Below are 19,416 nucleotides of genomic sequence, written 5' to 3'. Positions count from 1 at the left end.
TGTGTCTATGAGAGGGAAGGTGGAAGACAGGAGTGCCGGGCGTGCTCTGGTCCATGGGGGTCACGAAGAGTCGGACACGACTAAACGACTAAACAACAACAACATGAGAGGGAAGAGTGTGCCAATCAATTTCTAGCGTGACGGAAGAGGGAGGAAAACTTTACTTTCTCCGCGCTATGCATAATTTTGTGGATTTCCATCACGTCAGGCTGCAGCATAATTAAGGGGCCCGCTCGCCACTCTCTTTCCAAATCGGCGCTCACTCGCAGCACAGACGCGGCTTCTCCGACTAGCAAAGCTTGCAACCAAAATTCTCAAGTTAACCGGGAGCTGCAGTGCGCGCGACTCTACACCCTTCCTTCAGTCTATAGTATACGTATCAGAGGAACTCCCTCCCCCCTCCCCCCGCCCGAAGCCTTCGTAGCAATTGGCCAGTCGGGCCGGTGAAGGCGGGCTCTGAAAACAAATAACGACGGCGGGGCCTCGGTTGTGTTGGGAAGGCGGGCTTTGGGCTGATTGGCGAGCCGGAAGGCTCGAGGGGCGGACGTGATTGGCCAGGGGCACGAAAGGTGGGCGGGGCCAGGTCGAGGTGAGTTGCCAGGGCTCCGGTTGTCAAGCGGCAGCCAATCAGGGTGGGGGATGGGAGCGGGTGGGGGAGGCGGAGAGCGCTGAGAGCCGTTCAGACGGAGGAGCGCGCGGGTAGGAGACAAGCAAGGCCGGCCGAGACGGGCCTCACGTCGGGGTAGGCCGTGGGTAGCCGCAGCAGCCCCCACCCGAAACCTCCCTGGAGGGGCCGCTGGCCCTGGAAGGCCTTCGGGCTGCCACCCGGGGCCGGGCCGGCCTGTTTACATTCCCTCCTCCGAGCAGGTGCTCGCCTGTCCGGCGGTGTGTGCCTCGGAGGTCCCGGCCAGGCCTCGCCGGAGGAGAGAGGGCTGCTTCTCCTCCGGGCACCGCATGAGGTGGATGGGTGGGATCTTTCTCTCCCCGGGAAGAGTTGGCTGGCCTAAGAGAAAGGATTTCCTCGGGGCTGAATGGGATCTGCTGCCCACAGCACTTTGCGGGGTGGGGGTGGGAAAGTTCACAAGCTCGGGTGGCTCCCTCAGATTCGAGTCACTTGCTGGGAGGTGCTGACTGGGAGAAGGACGCTGCCCTCGTGCCCTGCTTTGTGGGGTTCTTGGGGGGGGGGGAGATCTTTCTGGATCTTAAATAGGCCTTTAGCCTGATCCAGTTAACAGGGCTCTTCTGAGAAGCTGCTGAGATCACCTTGCCTATGTCACCCATAAAAAACGCCATCCTGCCTAACACCTGCAGGGATGCAGCACACATGTATTTATTTGTTTCATTAAATGCTGCTTGATTATAAAAGCAAAAGCTCGAAGTGTTCTACAAAAATAATAAAGCATTGCAGTTATTAGTAAACAGAGGCAATATTTTAAAACATTGAAAAGTAATTAAGGTTGGCAATAAGCAAAAACAAAAAATAATGATTAAAATATGTGTCAGCATCTTGCATACATGAGTAGGCTTGCTTAAGCAGACATGTTATTAGCAGGTGCCAAAAACAGTACTGTGAAAGTGTGGGCCCTACCACACTAAAATACTGATTTCTTACCAATGTGGAATAAGTATTATATGCCACCTGTAACAGAGGCAGTTCAGCAGTTCTGTACAATGGGGTAGTAATCCTCAATCTGGAAATTACATGTGTGAGTGGAAATTTGACAGTAAATTGAGGAGTGGAGCATTCAGACAAGAGTTACCTCCCTCCTGGAGGCAGGCTGTGAACAAAGTCTATTTTTGAAGGCCACCTGTCAGTTTTAGGGATCCTGCTTTCAGGATCAATTCTGTGCCCCACTGTCTGTCTCTGCACTACTCCCAATAGTTGTGCTAGTTGTATCCCAAAGCAACTGAATAACACCAAGTTGTCAAAGTCTGCTCTAATTTATTGATCCTTGATATAATGACAAAAGTACCTTTTATTGTTATTGGAAGATACACAGAAAAGTACCGTAGGAGTTCCTGATCACTTACATTCCATGTTAAAAAACATAATTGGGTTGTATCCAGCCAAGTACTACTTGGAATATATCCAGTACAATTAACGTACCTAACTTAGTCATGTTCATCAATTTCAGTGGGTATACTTTGAGGAGGACTAATACTGTATGCAGCCCAATTCTGGAAATACAGTCATACCTTGGAAGTCGAACTTCTTACCAGTTGAACGTTTTGGCTCCCAAACGTCGCAAACCCGGACGTGAGTATTTCGGTTTGCATCCAACGTGGGTTCCGTGGGTTCTGATTGGCTGCAGGAGCTTCTTGGTTTCCAGACGTTTTGGAAGTCAAACGGATTCCGTTCAACTTCCAAGGTACAACTGTACCTGTTCTAAGTTATTGTTATATAAAAAAAGATAAATGAAGAAACCTGCTAAGCTCTATTTTAATGTAGTTTGTTTTTCTGCTTTGTTAGCTGAACTGGTTAAAACGAACACTTTCCTCCTAGGTAACTTTAATGACTGCTTCCTGAGATTTTGCTTGCATTCTGGAAGAAATAGGCCACTGAATAAGCCTAGGAGACATATTTGTATTTTTAAAATAAAAGCGCCATCGCCTTGACTGCTGCAGGACAGTTCAGAAACTTGAACCTTGTATCTGGGGGGTTGAGCCCCACACATGCTGATGAAAACAGAGCTTTGGGAGAAAAAAGAAGACTGCTTTCTGTAGCTGTGTGAGAATCACTGCAATGGCAGCTGCAGTTGCCACCAAGACAGCTTGGAAGCTGCGTAAGTGAAGTCCACTCTTCTGCGTTTATAAACGGGATGTGTTCAGTGCCTGCAATTTTGTCTTCCACTTCTGCTCGACAGCTCGGGTTTCAGTGTTCTCCTGATCACTAGCATCAGGTACCTGGTCCAGCTGCTTAGCTGATAACTTAGTGTCTTGTGTGGAATTATATTTAAAAAATCTTACTATGGCCAGAAGGGCTTACATTCAGGCAAGTGGACATAGAATAATTAGCTTAAAAAGCTACAATACATACCAGATATGTGTTCACGTATACCTCATCAGTAAATGCCAGCTTAAATGTATTGATTTTTGTGTGGGGCTGTAATAGGAGAGAGATGTGATAAAATGTTCTCATGTCTGCGTTTGCTTTTTTTGTATAGAGGAAATCACTGCTCACAGCAGCAATGTTTCTTCACTTGTGTTGGGCAAAAGCTCAGGTCGGCTCCTTGCAACTGGTGGAGATGATTGTCGAGTTAATATCTGGTCAATTAACAAGCCGAACTGCATTATGGTAAGGATTGGCTAATTTCTCTTTGCTTGTGGGCAATGTGAGTCAGGGAGCAACCTCTGGTATTAGCTTTAGCCACCCTCCTTTCTATACAGGATCAAACATGAGATGGGAGGTTTATTTTAATCTGTGCTTTCGGTAATTTGGCTAAATACACCTAAGTGAGCCAAAGTATAGTGTAGTTAAGGCCAAAGTGCTGAGGGAAGAACAAGTTGCATTGACTGGCACCTCGTGGATTGTTCCTCCCTCAGTTTGAGGGACAGAGCATGATGGCACCTTCACCCAGCAGTATATTGCAGGCACTGCTGCTCAGGATATACAGTGATACCTCGAGTTACAAACACCTCAGGTTACAAATGCTTCAGGTTACAAACTCTGCTAACCTTGAAGAGTTACCTCGAGTTGAGAACTTTGCCCCAGGATGAGAACGGAAATTGTGTGCCGGCACGCAGCAGCAGCGAGAGGCCCCATTAGCGAAAGCACACCTCTAGTTAAGAACAGTTTCAGGTTAAGAATGGACTTCCGGAACGAATTAAGTTTGTAACTAGAGGTGCCACTGTACCACCAGATAAAGGCACTATTGCACTCTGGCCCTCGAAATGGTCCTGGGCGATGTATCAATACGGCCCTATGTATCAATACATCGCCCAGGCCTAAAGATGACATTCTGGTCTCTTCAAAAACCAGGAAGTAGTTGGATCTGACATTAGCAGGGTTTCAGTCAAGTGTCGTTCCTTTGTTTCTCATGCAGATCTGGAGATATTTTCTCCACCACCACCTTGCCTGCTGTCTTTTGACCTATGAGGAGCTAAGTTGAGCTATTGAGACTTGTATGAGTGGCTGCCTTGGGAGCTGTGGCTGTAGATCCCAGTATGTGTGTAATCCTTTGACTTGGAAGGGCCAAAAAGCTGCAGTGGTATCCCTTTCCACAGCAATGGCCAGTTTGAAATAGTTTTTCTTTTGAATGATTTTTCTTCCGATCCAACCCCTGCACTTTTTCAAAAGGGCATTTCTCTCCTCTTCCACCCCTGCCTCTCTTTTTTTTGTACGGTAACTTACTAGTGCTGCAGAATTGAATCTAGTGTGGGCATTTCGACTGTTGCAGTACAGAGCATGATGTTCCTTGTACTACTGCATAGTTTGTGGGAAGTTTGTGATGCAGCTTCATTTCATGCTAGCTGATGGAGCTGCAATTCATTATACACATATCTAGGAGTACCCGTATTTTTCGCTCTATAACACACACCAGACCATAACACGCACGTAGTTTTTAGAGGAGGAAAACAAGAAAAAAAATATTCTAAACGAAATAGTGGATATATGATTTTTGTGGTTCATGCTGTGGCCACAGACATGTGATCTGACAGTGAGTTTGGAGTAGCCCAATGCAAAAATCCTAAGGATCCACGTGGATCCATGCTTTGTAACCACGGAGGAGGGAAGGAAGGGGAACCATGGATCCTCTGCTCACGACTGCAGCAGATCCCCCCGCCACCCACAGGCATTCCCTCCATAACACGCACAGACATTTCCCCTTACTTTCTAGGAGGAAAAAAGTGAGTGTTATGGTGCAAAAAATACGGTAAGTTGCTGAACTCAGTGGAATTTACTTTTGTGCAGGTAGACGTCTAGCCATAAACCTGCATTTCTGGGTGATGTACTTAGTGCACCATTAAGAAGCACTTAATGTGGTGGCCAAGCTCTATATGGCTCTTGGCCTTTGCTTCAACCCTCCTGCAATGGGGCATGGGATTTCCCACTATTGCAGCAAAGCTCTGTGGGGGAAGTGCTTCTGAGTGTATATTCTGCTGGATTTTATTAGTCAATTAATGACCAGTTGTAACATGAAGAAGTCTTCACTGGGTGTATAAAGGAGGTTCAGTTTGGCACCAGGTGACATGTGTGTGAGAAAGAGACACTTGAAGGAGGGCCTCTGGTGAACATAGGAAGGAATCAAATTTCTGCTCTTGCTGGAATACTGAACTTCAGTGTCTGTCCACGGCTTTGAACGTGGCTTTCACCTAATCATTTCGCTACTTGTGGTGTGATGAGTGTAAACATCCTAGCTGTCCTTGTTGTTGCATGCCTTCCTGTGGAGTGGGCCACCTTCAGATGATTCACTGCTGCTTTTTCATTTTGCCTAGAGTCTAACGGGTCACACCACACCCGTGGAGAGTGTGAAGATTAATACGAATGAAGAGCTGATTGTTGCGGGGTCCCAGTCAGGCTCCATTCGGATCTGGGATCTGGAAGCTGCCAAAAGTAGGTTCAGAGCCAACTCTTCTATCACTTTTCAGGTTGCCCAGCAGCCCCTTACTTTGCAAAGAGCAGAGAAAGAGAGAGCGCAAGCACACAAGGAAGGACGATATGCTCAACTTTGAAAACTGCAAGGGCACCTCTTCCTCCACCTAGGTGGGGGAGGTGTTGGTACTGTTCAGATGCCAGCCCTGTGAATAAGAAGAGCTGTTTTGTTTGCACTCAGATCTTTATAATTTTCCCCAATAATATTTATCCATTTGTGTTATGTTTACAGTGCTTAACATCAGCAGTCAACAATCTTTCCTCCATTACTTTCATAGAAAAGCAGGTTTTAATTTGATGTGCTTGGTAGATGCTTCTGATTTCTATTTTAAGAGACTGTACAGGAAATGGTAAAACATTTGTATGATTTTCTTATTTCATTCTAAACCAGATTATTTTTTTAAAAAAGAATTTTACTGAACCATTGAAATAGCAAATCTGATTTGAACTGAAAAACTGTATCAATCCTGCATCTTCTTAGACCATGCTTGCATCTCAATTCCTTGCCCTCCCTTTCCCGTCCAGTTCTCCGTACATTAATGGGCCACAAAGCGAATATCTGCAGCCTAGACTTTCATCCTTTTGGAGGCTTTGTAGCTTCAGGATCCATGGACACCAACATTAAGGTAAGACTTTTGAGTCTCCCTCACTCCCTGCATGTGTATTTCAGAACAGCAGGATCCCCAAAGCACTGCATATCAGTGGATGTAAGGAGCTGTTTTGTATTAAGTCTGAGGAGTTGTTCATACAGCCCAGCAATATTCTCATGGACCAGAAGCCGCTTTCCAGTGGCGTGGGCAGAGCTCTTCCCAGTCCTTTAACTATGAACTGATTGTGCACCCAAGACCTCATTTGTGTGTGTTCTGCACTTCAGCTGACATCCTGTTTTTGAAATTCAAATAGTTGCATACTCTTAGAAAATGTCCCTCAACCCCAGGACTTTTTTAATTGGAGACCGGTGCTTTGGAAGATCTTCAAGACACTTCCAAGTTGTCATTGTAAAGCTTTTGTCCATTTCCTTCATGCAGCTTTGGGACGTGAGAAGGAAGGGCTGCGTCTTCAGGTACAAGGTAAGAAGGAAAGCATATTATTTTGTCTGCAGGGCACCCCTCAAATCTCCTTCTGCCTCTGGAGTTCTTCCATGTCCAGTTGCTACAGTGTTTCAGTTTGGAGAGCTCATTGAGGCAATCCCACCCACAGGTTCTGGGCAGTTTACAAAATTCCCAGCATCTATTACATAAACAGGGTCTACATTGCCAGCCCTCAGGCCCCACCCAACCAAAGGAAGGGCCAGTGGGGAGAGGGGTCCATTTGGTACTGCTTCTTGAAGGTGCCCAGAGAGGCTTGATGCCATTAATCTTGCAAGTTAATATCTTCTCATCCCTTTTGTACTTTGGTACTGACCTTCACAGCCACCTTGCATTATTTTTTAAAATAGGGTGCTCCAGTTAAAAAGCATGCACTCGCTCACTGAACTATAGCACCCCCTGCACCTCTTCCCAAAGTACAACCTCTTCTCCTCCTGTTTTTTTAGCTCCCTCTGACTCGTTTCCAGGGCAACCCTTTTTCTGTGCTCAACTCCTATCTTCCAAAATTCATGGTTTCTTTCCACTGTTGATGGAGCCCTCAGCTGGTCTCTAACATGCCAGCTGGCCCTCACAGCAATTGAGAAAGGCTCCCCTCCCTCCTAAAGGAGCCCAAGTACTTGGCAAATCATTAAGCTCTTCCCTATCCAATCTCATTTTCCTTCCTTACTAGAAAGTGATATTTACAATGTTTGAAGCTGTATCTTGGCTATGTCTAAATGTAGCTTTCACCAACCTGGTGCCCTCCAGATGTTTTGCATGCTGGCTGGGGCTGATGGGAGTTGCAGTCCAACACATCTGGAGGGTGCCATGTTGGCAAAGGCAGTCTAAGGGATTGTATTTTTTCTCTTGCAATATAGTAATTTCACAACAAGACAGTTGTTGTGAGACATGCTCAGCCTTCATGTTTCCTGTGTGTGACCCATTATTTCATCCTGGGAGTGCCAAGCTCTGCTGGGAATGAACTGGGTCTGTTTTGCCTTTACAGGGCCATACTCAAGCAGTCCGCTGTCTCCGATTCAGCCCTGATGGCAAATGGCTGGCGTCGTCTGCAGACGATCACACAGTGAAGGTACTGGCCTGATTTTGCTAGACCCCTTTGGCACTCACCTTCCTTCTTGTGGCAGTTTTGACTGCTTGCCACACCAAGAGGTGCTCTTTTGTGCCAAACAATCAGGAATGGGGTTGAGCAACCTCCAGGCTTTAAGGTTCTTTCTCTATCTAGTTGTGGGACCTGGCTGCTGGGAAGATCATGTTCGAATTCACAGGACACACGGGGCCAGTCAACGTTGTAGAATTCCATCCCAATGAATACCTGTTGGCCTCTGGTAGCTCTGACAGGTAAATTCTTGTTGGGAAATAAGTGGGGGACAATAGCATGTAATGTGGCTCATCTGCAACTTGCAATTATTTGCTGCAGATACTTACATTTTCATTTGTGGAATTGGAATAATTGTTGGTGATGATTGAAACAGCTTACCTTTTGAATTTCCTGTTTAGGGAGGCCCTTCTGGCCTCTTCATTATCCTCTTCTGGAACCTAGAACAAGGTCATACCTACCTGAATGTTTTGGTAGATGTCATCATGCTAGATTTTGGAGTTTGGTATATGCTGATGGCTCTCAAATCTTCTTTCTCTTCCTCCTTGAACCTTGGTGAGAGTATAGAGTCTCTGAAATGATGCTGGATAAATGGGCTGGATGAACTGAAGCAGGTTCAGAGGAGGTGTAGATCAGGGGTCAGCAAACTTTTTCAGCAGGGGGCCGGTCCACTGTCCTTCAGGCCTTGTGGGGGGCCGGACTATAGGGGGGGGAATGAACGCATTCCTATGCCCCACAAATAACCCAGAGATGCATTTTAAATAATTTTAAATAATTTTACTCATGTAAAAACACGCTGATTCCCGGACCATCCGCGGGCCAGATTTAGAAGGCGATTGGACAGGATCCTGCCCCCGGGCCTTAGTTTGCCTACCCATGGTGTAGATGAACAGTGGGCCTGTTGAGTTGAGAGTAGGTGTAAAATCTGTCTGAATGGCCTTGCCGCCCCTTCTGAAGGAACAGGTTTGCTGCTCAGGGGTGATATTTGACCCAGCATTACTGCCACAGCTGTGCCTTTTCCCAGCTGCACCAGATATATTTGCTGCACCATCTTGTGTAAGATAAAAGATTTGGTCTCTATCATTACAGGAAAGTGTTTTACATAGCTCACAAACTTGGTTCTGTTTGGTTTAGAACACAGCAGCTGGGACTGACCTTAGAGAGTGGTTGTTACAGAGCTGCCCTAGTTACCAGTTGGTTTCTGGGCACTTCAGAGTGCTGTGTTTTCCTTTTAAATCCCAAAGTGCCCTAGCCTCTGGACACTTTGCTCTTAGGTCCCGCCATGTGATTTTAAGAACGACAGGAGTTTCTGATGAGGTTGCCATCATTATCACAGATCTTTTGGCTGGTCATGGCTAGAGCAAGCTTGTGAGTAACTGAGTGCTCTGTTCCTAGCCTAGAATCCCAGACACTCATCTGCACCTGTTTGTTTTTTGTGCTCCATCCTTATTTTTATTAGGACCACAGACTGTTGCTAGAAACAAAGACCAATGAGTGATGAAGTGTTGGATTAACTCCTCCTTGCCTTGGGCCTAGGAGATCACATAGGTGTTGTTGTTTTTTTCTGTCTTGCAGAACAGTCCGGTTCTGGGACTTGGAGAAGTTCCAGGTGGTGAGCTGCATTGAAGAGGAGGCCACTCCTGTCAGGTACATCAGACTTGGGCAGTGATTTGTGTCAAGAGGCATGAGGGCATGTTCTTGCTTTGTGTGACTTTGCTATGGGGATCCCAGACTCTTAATGCTCTTTCAGTTCCAAGCTCTGGTTTGGCCAAGTGGCGGAAGCGAGGAAAGCATGCAGTTAAAGGCTAGCAGAGATTATGACCATCTCCTGACATAGAATATCAGTGGCACACCTTGTTTTGCACCAGTGTCTGAATGACCTGCACATTCACTTTTCCCCTCTCCCCTTCAGGTGTGTGCTGTTTAACCCCGATGGCTGCTGCTTGTATGCTGGCTGCCATGATACCCTGAGAGTGTATGGCTGGGAGCCTGAGCGCTGTTTTGATGTGGTCTTGGTGAATTGGGGCAAGGTGGCTGATTTGTCTATCTGTAACAATCAACTGGTGAGTGACTGAAGGGGCAGGAAGGGACTTGGGTTTCCTTCTCTGCTAGTGGGTGCAACAAGTGGACATGCCACAAGTTGTGCTTCTAACACTGGCAGCAGCATGGCAGGGCCATTCCTAGTGCACACTTGGCCCCTGACTCTTGCAAATGGACCCTGAGTCATCTCCTCATGTCTCCTGGTAGTTTTCATTTTGAGTTTGCTTCCCGTTCCCCTCACATGGTTGCCAAGGTGGATTCTTGTTGACTTCCCAGAGCACTTTGGCTGCAAACCTGATGTAAAGTTGACTTGCACAGAACATGACTTCATTTCTGTTCTTCACAGATTGGTGTTTCTTTCACACAAAGCACAGTCTCTTCCTTTGTGGTGGACCTCAGCCGAGTCACAAAATGTGGGCCTGGCACCCGTGGACTGATTCGGGATGACAAGCCTCTCACTCAGCCCTTGCCTGCGGGCTCTTCCCTTCGACGCATCTATGACAGGCCAACGACGACATGCAGCAAACCCCAAAGGCAAGGAAGGCTCCTCCTAGAGAGCGGGAGGTGGCAGCCCGTGTATGCCAAAGGATTGAGAGATGGAAACTGAAAGCAAAGGGATGTTCTCAGTGGTTTCTGTGTGGTCCCCTCCATTGGTTCTGGGGGGGTTTTCTAAGAAAAACTTGTTTGCCTATTTTTGTGTGCATGGCTTTAAAAGAGGATTAGCCAAATTCGTGAAAAATAAAGCCATCAATGGCTACTAGCCACAGTGGCAATGTTGTTGGTGGCAGAATGCCTCTGAATACCTGTTGCTGGGAATCCTAAGAGGGGAGAAGACTGTTCTTGCTCTCGGGTCCTGCTTGTGGACATCCAGTTGGCCATTCAGGGGAAAATAGGACGCTGGGCTTCAGATATAGCCGAAGGAGCATCTCCACCTCCATCGTTCAGCCTGGGCACTGAGGTTCTCCCCTGAGGGTCTTCTGGCAGTTCCCTCACTGTGAGAAGTGAGGTTACAGGGAACCAGGCAGAGGGCCTTCTTGGTGGTGGCATCCACCCTGTGGAATGCCCTCCCATCAGATGTCAAGGAGATAAAGAACTACATAACTTTGTGTAGGGGAGGAAGAGAAAGGAGAATATTAGCCGCTTTGAGACTCCTTCGGGTAGTGATAAAGCGGGATATCAAATCCAAACTCTTCTTCTTTTAGAAGACACCTGAATGAAAGCAGCTTTGTATTGGCTAGTTTTTAATGTTTGACATTTTTATATGTACTAGAAGCCTCCCAGAATGGCTGGGGAAACCCAGCCAGATGGGTGGGGTATTATTATTATTATTATTATTATTATTAGCCCCCATTGGCTTCAGGGCTGTTCTGGTATTCTTATATCTGTGGTTTAATGACAGAATGAAACACAACTCAGAGAGCGAGAGGCGCAGTCCAAGCAGTGAGGACGACAGGGAAGATAAGGAATCCACAGCGGAGATCCAGAACACAGAAGACTACAATGAGATCTTCCAGCCAAAGAATCCCATAAGTGAGTGCTGCTGAAGTAATCTGTGTGATGCCACAAAGCAAACCAAGGTGTCTTGCGCTGTTTTCCCCATTTTGTAATATTTGATCTTTGTGTGGCAGTTGTGAACAAGCATGTGACTCTCCCACAGTTGTTTTAATTTATCGTTGCCTCCAAAGACTTTCAAGAGGCAATCTTAGGTTCATAACTTGCTACTGAATATTGTGTTCTGGCATGGTCAGTCATTTAGAGGTAGAGTACTAGCATCTAAGTTTGCGACATGTGTTTGTTAAAGTATTTGCACACCATCCTTTGTACAAATACATCTGAGGGCAGTCCACAGTGAGAATTTACATCTGAATATATAACTAACACTGCCCCCACCCCCACCAGCAAAAAAGCCCCATACCAAAACACTGTGATTTGGAGCCATACTTAACTAGCTGAACATAAGTCACATTGAAGTCATTATTAACTTGTCCCATTGATTTCAGTGGAACCTAAGTACAACTAGCTTAGTCTGAATTCTACCCAATATTCCCAGGATGCATTTTTAGCACATGGAATGGTTTTTCCTGTCTCTTGAAAAGAAATGTGGGAAGGAGTGAAGAGGCATAACTGTACCCACTTCTTCCTCGGAGGGAGAAATATTTATTAATCCCTTTACCTGTAATGCAGAAGTGTTACTGCCATAGTGGAAACAATCTGTAGACTCATGAAGGTGACACCACAGGATCCTCTAATTTCTTGTGTAACTTAAATGGAGTGCAAGGTTAGGCGCTTAATTTTTTGTCTTTTTCAGCTCGAACTCCACCCAACAAGAGTGAACCTTTTCCTGCACCTCCAGAGGATGGTGAGTTGGAATTTCTTTTTCAAGTATTGAGAAAGAACCAGAGAAGATCTCCATACATCTACTGTATTGCTGGCTTCACATGGACATTTACAATGTCTATGTTGCTGGGGGAAGTTATGAGTTATCTTTTTCTCGAGTTCGGGTTCTTCAGTTTTGCCTCCAAAGGGCAGCGTGTCGGCCCTTGGGGCAAAAGAGCCATGGACTGTCTTGGGTGGGAGTGGCAGGAACCTTTGAGCCCAGGGCCATAGAGCCCAGGGTCTTTGACTTCTAGGGCAGAGCTCTCGCCTGCTGCCACTATTTGTGCAGTCTTGATAGTAAGAAAACATAGTTTTTCTTCCCTCCAGAGCCCATGGTTGCCAAAGAAGCCTCAAGGCTCAGTCAAGTGGCAGATATTCCGACTCCGTTGCCAAGCCAAGAGAATGTAAGTGCCTTGCATCCATTGGTGTGCCCTCTCCTATTCCTGCTCCCCACCCCCCACCCTGGCTCCAGAAATGATGGTGCCTCTATCCCAGGATTTCCCAGCCTTGGGTCTCCAGCTCTTTTGGGATTACAACTCCCATCGTCCCTAGCCTGCAGGACCAGTGGTCGGGGATGATGGGAAATGTAGTCCAAAAACAGCTGGAGGCCCAAGTTTGGGAAACCCTGCTCTAGCAGCATGAAAAAGAGGCAGTGGCCTGTCACTGTGTTCTAAGCAAGGAAGTCCAGACCAGCCATTGCCAACCTCCAGGTGTGTTGGACTACGACTCCCATTATTTGTAAAGGAGTTGTAGTCCAAAACATCTGGAGGGCTCCAGATTGGGAAAGGCTGGGCTCAGTGGAGGATTTTTTTAATTACTATCATTTTTTTTATTAAAAAAAATTACACACCACTTAATTGCCAAAACTTCTAAGTGGTTTTGAAAGGCCTTCCCCTGCAGATCTTGATTCTGGTGGTTGTTATTCCCCGCAAGCTTCTTTCTTACAGCCAAATGTGGTGGAGGTGGGGAGGGGGGCAAGATGAGACCCAGGGATTTCCTGAGCAGATCCTATCTTGCACCTGATCCTTAACTTCATTTGAAGTGCTCCGGGTGCCTTGGAGCTGACCACTCAGAAGTTGCCAATAGCCTCTAGTGGGTCTGCTTAGAAAACGAAGGAGGAATGCATCAAGTCCTTTGTTGACATGCCATGGAGGATCAGTGGTGCTCAGTATGTGGTGCTCAGTATAGCCAGGTGGTTGCAAATATGGTATCAAAGCTTACAGCCCAGGTTTGTCTGCCCTGACTCCATCTCCCCACAGCAGCCCGACCCTATTCAGAGGTCGCCAATAGCATCCTCGACCCCCAAGACCAAGGTTGAGCCATCTGTGATCCCTGCAGCCAGGAATGAGCCTATCGGGCTGAAGGCCTCTGACTTTTTGCCGGTAAGTTTCTTCCCTGTAGAAGAGGGATTGGGAACGACAAGTGGCTGTCACCTGGGCAGGGAGGAAAGTCTAGTGATTTGCCTGTTCTGCGCACCCTGCTCTTTGGCTGCTTCAGAAGTTTTTAGCAGGTGTCAAAAAGGGGACAGTGAAGGTGCCTGCTTTATGTCAATAGGCAGGGAGTTCCAAAGTGTGGGTGCTGCTGCATTAAAGTAGCAATTTTGTATTGTGACCCTTGTAACAGTGCCAGTTCCACAGATCAAAGTGGTCAAAAGGTCACAGATGGGGTAAGGCAAACCCGCAGGTAAACTGGTCCACAAAAGAAGGGATAATGTTTAGATGAAAGGACATCAGAAACTAGCCTTTAGCAAGAGCATGGATGGTAGTAGATCCCCTCCCTGGCTAAACACTTTAGATATTTCTCAGCTAGGGTACAAATAATTTAATTGTATGGCTAGTGATTTGGTTGGGTAGTCAATAGTATGATTGAATCAAGACAAAAAGTAGAGCCAGCCAGCCATTCTGAACAAATCAAAGGTAGTCTTATCAAGGAGACGGTAGAAAAGAATTCACAGCCCAGCATCCCCATCTTTCCAATTGTAGTGATAGACCTAATATGTTCTATTCTTTTAACAGTAATGTTTCTGCCTCTAGTTGTGTTAAGTAAAACTGTAATAAACTATACAAAAAGGTATAATTTATGTGTTTGTGTGTGTAATACATTACAAATTAGACCATCAATGCCAAGTTCCCTTTCCTTTCTGTCCTTGCAGGCTGTGAACAACCAAAACCTGGTGGAGATTGTGGATGAAGAGGCCATGTCCCAAATCCGGAAGGGACATGAGACCATGTGCGTGGTGCTTACCAGCCGCCACAAGAACTTGGACACCGTGAGGGCCGTGTGGAGCACTGGAGACATCAAGGCAAGTGGCCTTTTCATTGCCTTTGTTAAGCAGCACAGTTCCAGGGGCTTTGGGCTTAGTAGGTCCAGATCTCAAACCTCCCACCACTGTCAGCTTGGATACAAAAAGCTTGAAATTTCATTGTTATCAGTTGACCAAGGGAGATGCAGATGATGAATGAGCATCTTTTGCTCCAGCTGGGGAGAGGGGCTGCTTTGGGAGCAGGCCCTGTGCCTTTTAAGAAGGCTCCTGTTCTTCCTGCTGACCTTAGGCAGCCAACACATCCCTTTCTTCTGGCCAAAATATTTGAAATTCGGGGTGGGGGTGAGGAATCTGCAGTAGGAATACATTCCACAAGTTGGTTATTATGGTGTAATCAGCAGCATCTCACCTTCCCATGCTGGAAGGAGAGGGCTTCCACACAGTCTTGCTCTACCTGACAAGGAGGTAGCCCAGAACCATTCTCAGCTGTGGGGTGGGTGGCAGGACTGTGACCTGCAAGGAGACCCCGTAACTCAAGATGTGACACAGACTCAGAATAGGCATTCACATTCTCTCTTGTGGATGCCATTCCTACTAGAGGAGGCTGCCTGCTTACTCTCCACTCAGAAGGGGCATTTCCATGGCCACATTATCCCTGTCACTTGCATGAGCCTTGAAGTCCCATAAAGAATTGTGCTAATTTTGGGTGGTCTGTCAAGTGCCTCAGTGGCCTTTAGGGGATGCTCCCTCTCAAGAGGTCTGCTGGCTGCCCCCTTGGGGGCCTTGGTGTGTTCTGGCAGCTTCTCAGCCAGTGCTTTTTAGCCTGGAGATGAGCTTTGGGATGAGAAATGGCTCTTACAGCCCCTGAGGCAGGATCTTCCCTGAGTTTAATTCTTCCTGTTTAAGAGAGCATCATCATGGCAGGTGACCCTGTTCCTATTTGCTTGACAAAATATAGCCTGCTGTGTATAAAAAGACTCTTTTGTCTGATGGAAGGGCTGAAACCTGCATGGCTGATTCCCTCTGCCAAAGGCTGTGTACAGATGTAGTTGAAAGCCTTGGAAGACGTTCTTCTTTACCACCACTTGGCTTGCCTTCATGATGTCTATCTCTAGGAGACTTGCCCTCATCCTGATTTGCCTCTCTTGCTTTTTCTCAGACATCTGTGGACTCTGCAGTGGCCATCAACGACCTCTCCGTTATGGTGGACCTCCTAAACATCGTCAACCAGAAGGCGTGAGTTCCAGTTTGCTTTCCTGCCTGAAGGGAATGCTTTCTGTCATGTGGCTCAGGATCCTCTTCCCTTCTTGGGTAACCTACAAGTGCCTCTTCACCTCTTGAGTGGAGGTTGTGGCCAACAGTTACCCACAGGATCCCAGGCCTTATTTCTTGGCAGCCCCCATGCCCTGCCCCATGAAAACTTGTGGGACTTGGTGGTGCCACCTGGTGCTTACACCTGCTAGCCCTGTGCTGAGCTTGGAGCCATGGCATAACTCAGATCCCTCATGAGGACTCACTGGGCTGAGAGTCACCCGCTGTCTCATCCTTTGGCTCCTTTCTGCCTTGGGGTGAGCAAATGAAGCTTCTTTGTCCTGAATGAGGTCCATCTAGCCCGAGACCAGCAGCTGCTCTCTGGCTAAGGTCTCTGGAGTGTTCTGCAGGTCAGAGGGGTTTGCTGTTGCAGGGCAGGGGTTGGGGTATCTCTCTGGAGCCTGTATTCTCTTTCCAGGTCTCTTTGGAAGCTGGATCTGTGCACAGTCATCTTGCCTCAGATAGAGAAACTTCTGCAAAGCAAATATGAAAGGTGAGTCTTCTGACAAAGCTGAGTCTTCTGAGTGCCTGATCAATCAAGTGCTTTATTGGCTAGCTGTAGCCAGCAGCTTTTGAGAGTTTTGTCAACTTGCATTTGATGATGGTCCTGATGAAGTGGCAGTAGCTGCTGCACACCTGTGTGTGTTCATGTCTTGTGCATTTTTATTATTCTTGGAGGGAGTGGGGTTGTGACTTGCCCAAGCAGAGAGCAGGCCTGGATGTGGGCCAGCAGGGAAGCAGGCCTGCCAGCTTTGGGCTTATCACAGCTTCACTTTGCAGGTGCTGAACAGAAGGGGACCATTGCCCACTTTGCTGTCGCCATGGTCCCAGTGCACTTCTATATTGGGCAGGGTTCCCCCCTGCCCAAATTTGGTGTCATGTTTGAAGCTTTAAATCATGAGGGGATGTCATCAGCAGAAATAAGCACTGAGAAGGGCCCATCCTAAAGCAGGCTGCCCCACCATCCAACAAGAGAAGTTTGCAGTTCAAGCAGGAGTTTCCTAAGAAAGTTGGATGTTGAGTTTTTTCCTCTTTTGCTTTACTAACCACCAAGCTGTGGTTTTCAGGGAATGATTCCTCTGCCCCAATATTAAAACCACTTCAAAACCTGAGTAGTTGCAGCATCTATGTGTACATCACTTTGCGTTGCCGCTTATATACAATTGTGTCACCCCCTCCAGGGGTGCGTGTACGCACACAAATTCAGCCCTGGTGGTTTTTTTTGTTGTTGTTTTTTGAAGTGCTTCAGAAATCCCTGCAGCAGTGTGGTTGCATTTTGAAGAAGGGACTGGGTGAGAAAGAGGTCATGTGAATATCAGTTGCTTTTTAACAGCAGCCTGCTGGGCAGATGCAGGGTGCCCAGCAGAAAAGCCTTCCTGCATCCAGATTTACAAGAAAAGAAACTGGAAGGACAACTGATTTTGCTGTGGCTCTGCCCTTCCTCCTTCACCTGCTTCTCCACTTGCATTTTAGGTTTAGTTGTGAGAACGTTTGTCCTATTCTGATTCTCCTTGTTCTCTTGTCAGTTACGTCCAGACAGGCTGCACTTCTCTGAAGTTGATCCTGCAGAGGTTTCTGCCCCTGATCACAGACATCCTTGCTGCGCCGCCATCCGTGGGGGTGGACATTAGCAGAGAAGAGAGGTAGGGTGGCATCCCTGTTGCTTCCGTTCCTATGTTGCAAATCCTATCAGAACTTTCCCCTGTACCAGTTAAGCCTCCTTGCACACCTGAATCCCACAGCTAGCTCGGTCACACTTGCCCCACAGAATCTTGAACAGTTCCAGTTTGTTGCTTTTAGGCTGGAAATATCTGGGCTCCCTCCCACACAACTGCCTTTATCTACTGGGGGGTGGGGGCATGCAGAAGGGGAAAAACTCATTTGGCTTCTGCCAGTAAAGCCTGTATGCCTTGCTGCTGTGTGTCCCTGCACTGGCTAGCAATCAGCAGGTATCCACTGAAAGCTGGACCTTTTTAGTTGTGGTGTGGGTTTTATATTCCCATTGGGCCAAACTGATCACATGCCTTCTCTGTTTTCCAAGAACCTTTTTGTTTGTTTATCTACCATGCTCTTTACTTTTGTTTAGCTGCTGCTTCAAGGGCATGTTCTGAATTTAACAGTTCGGTATTCTTGTTGAGAAATGCAGAAGAGCAGGGCATCTAAATAATATTTAGTATTGGTGGATGTTGATCAGTCATGGTAGCCCCTCCGTTCCTTCATCCCAGTCTCTCTTTCCCATTGACAGGCTTCACAAATGCCGCCTGTGCTACAAGCAGCTGAAAAACATCAGCAACATCATCAAGAACAAATCTGGACTCAGTGGCCGCCATGGCAGTGCCTTCCGTGAGCTGCACCTCCTGATGGCTGTCCTTGAGTGATGGGGTGGTGCCCTTCATCCATCCACACATACCGCCTGAGGCTCGTCTTCCCTCCATGGCCTCTCACTCCAGCCACTTCGGGTAGTTTTGTTTGGTGTCCATCTCTCCACAGTTCTCCAGGAGGTAAGGGAGGGGGCTGATGGGTTGGGTGCTCCATGTTCAGTGCCTTACAGGCTACATTGCAAACCGGACTGTCCTGCTGTGGCACAGACCCCCTGCCTTTCTGTGTACATAGCTGCCTTGGGCGGGGGCGCGCGGCAGCAAATGGGAATGCTGTGTTAGAATCCAACCATGGACAGCATCTCTAGACCCTGGCAACCAACAGTGCTTGGGACCAACTCCCTAGTGATGAGCCCGGCCCTGCTTCTTTTCCATCCTCACTGTTGTGGGACTTGAGGCAGGAGTGGGTGGGACGGGACCACCTGCCTGTGCAGCTTAGTTTCTTGGGCTGGAGAAGTTGAGCCCCACACTGTTGCCCCCTCTTGTTTTGTTCCATGGTGGAAAGGCTCGATACTGAGGAATGGCCTGCTCTTTCCCCTTCATCTCTTGTTAATACGCTGCAGTCTGCTGTTCATAAACTGATAAGTTATGATGAATTTCATTAAAACGTTTGTAACTTTATTTTGAAAAACAGTAGTTCTGTGTCTTTCCCCTTCCATAGCTCATAATTTTGTTTAGGTTACAGATTCATATTCTAACTCCCACAAAAGGAAAGTCTTACAATGCTTTACTTTATATATTATGCCCTTTTCTTCTTTAAAATGAAAGTGACCCTTGGCCCCCAAAGTGACCTAGGAAAAAGCAGAGAGGAAGCGGGTAGCTCCAGCTCTGTTTACCCCAGCAGCCCAGAGACATACCCAGAGGTTTTTCTCCTGGTTTGTGGAGTCAAGTACGGAGGGGGTGAATGCCCTCTGGTGTTGGATGTCCGCTAATGACAAAGTTAAGTCCAATTTGTAGACTAAATCCACCCCAGAGGCAAATTTTATCCACTTGTGTCAAAAGGAAAATGTTATAGCTGTTTATGAAAGCAGAAGGGAGGAAACAGCTTTGTTAAAAATGATTTGAATCTGAATTAAGTAGCATCAGATAGACCACAGATTGACTCAGAACAGATTGGGCTGATGAACAAAGCAACAGATACATATCCAAATTGAATCTTTTGGCTCGTGAACACCCTTAGTAAATGCCAGTTTACAACTTGCCATTTTAGTCTGATCTCCCTACATGCTACTTACTTTGTGTGTTTTTTCTATTTAATTTTATACGCCTGA

At 47.0% G+C, this 19,416-nt stretch overlaps 1 protein-coding gene across 5 annotated transcripts; it reads left to right on the top strand.

The window, feature by feature from the left end:
- The first annotated feature begins 617 nt into the window (after window positions 1-617).
- Window positions 618-18,766, top strand: KATNB1 (katanin regulatory subunit B1). 5 transcript variants are annotated; one of them, XM_081870473.1, is made up of 21 exons: window positions 618-742; window positions 2,136-2,257; window positions 2,504-2,783; window positions 3,165-3,295; window positions 5,437-5,554; window positions 6,119-6,219; window positions 6,622-6,663; window positions 7,667-7,750; window positions 7,904-8,019; window positions 9,353-9,424; window positions 9,690-9,840; window positions 10,164-10,351; window positions 11,217-11,347; window positions 12,126-12,176; window positions 12,521-12,597; window positions 13,453-13,575; window positions 14,346-14,495; window positions 15,616-15,692; window positions 16,186-16,260; window positions 17,294-17,410; window positions 18,013-18,766. In XM_081870473.1, the coding sequence occupies exons 3-21, from the start codon at window positions 2,744-2,746 to the stop codon at window positions 18,143-18,145; spliced, it is 1,977 nt and encodes a 658-aa protein (XP_081726599.1). In that variant the 5' UTR covers window positions 618-742; window positions 2,136-2,257; window positions 2,504-2,743; the 3' UTR covers window positions 18,146-18,766. The 5 variants fall into 5 exon arrangements, with proteins under 5 accessions (XP_081726599.1, XP_081726601.1, XP_081726598.1 ...); XM_081870475.1 differs by lacking the exon at window positions 2,136-2,257 and having other exon boundaries at window positions 620-742; window positions 13,456-13,575; XM_081870472.1 differs by lacking the exon at window positions 2,136-2,257 and having other exon boundaries at window positions 620-742.
- The last annotated feature ends 650 nt before the right edge of the window (window positions 18,767-19,416 follow it).

The sequence above is a fragment of the Podarcis erhardii genome (assembly GCF_964252035.2).
Source record: "Podarcis erhardii genome assembly, chromosome: 7".
NCBI classification, from domain to species: domain Eukaryota; kingdom Metazoa; phylum Chordata; class Lepidosauria; order Squamata; family Lacertidae; genus Podarcis; species Podarcis erhardii.
Note: the sequence above shows the minus strand (reverse complement) of the source record. Positions and strands in the feature narration are given on the sequence as shown.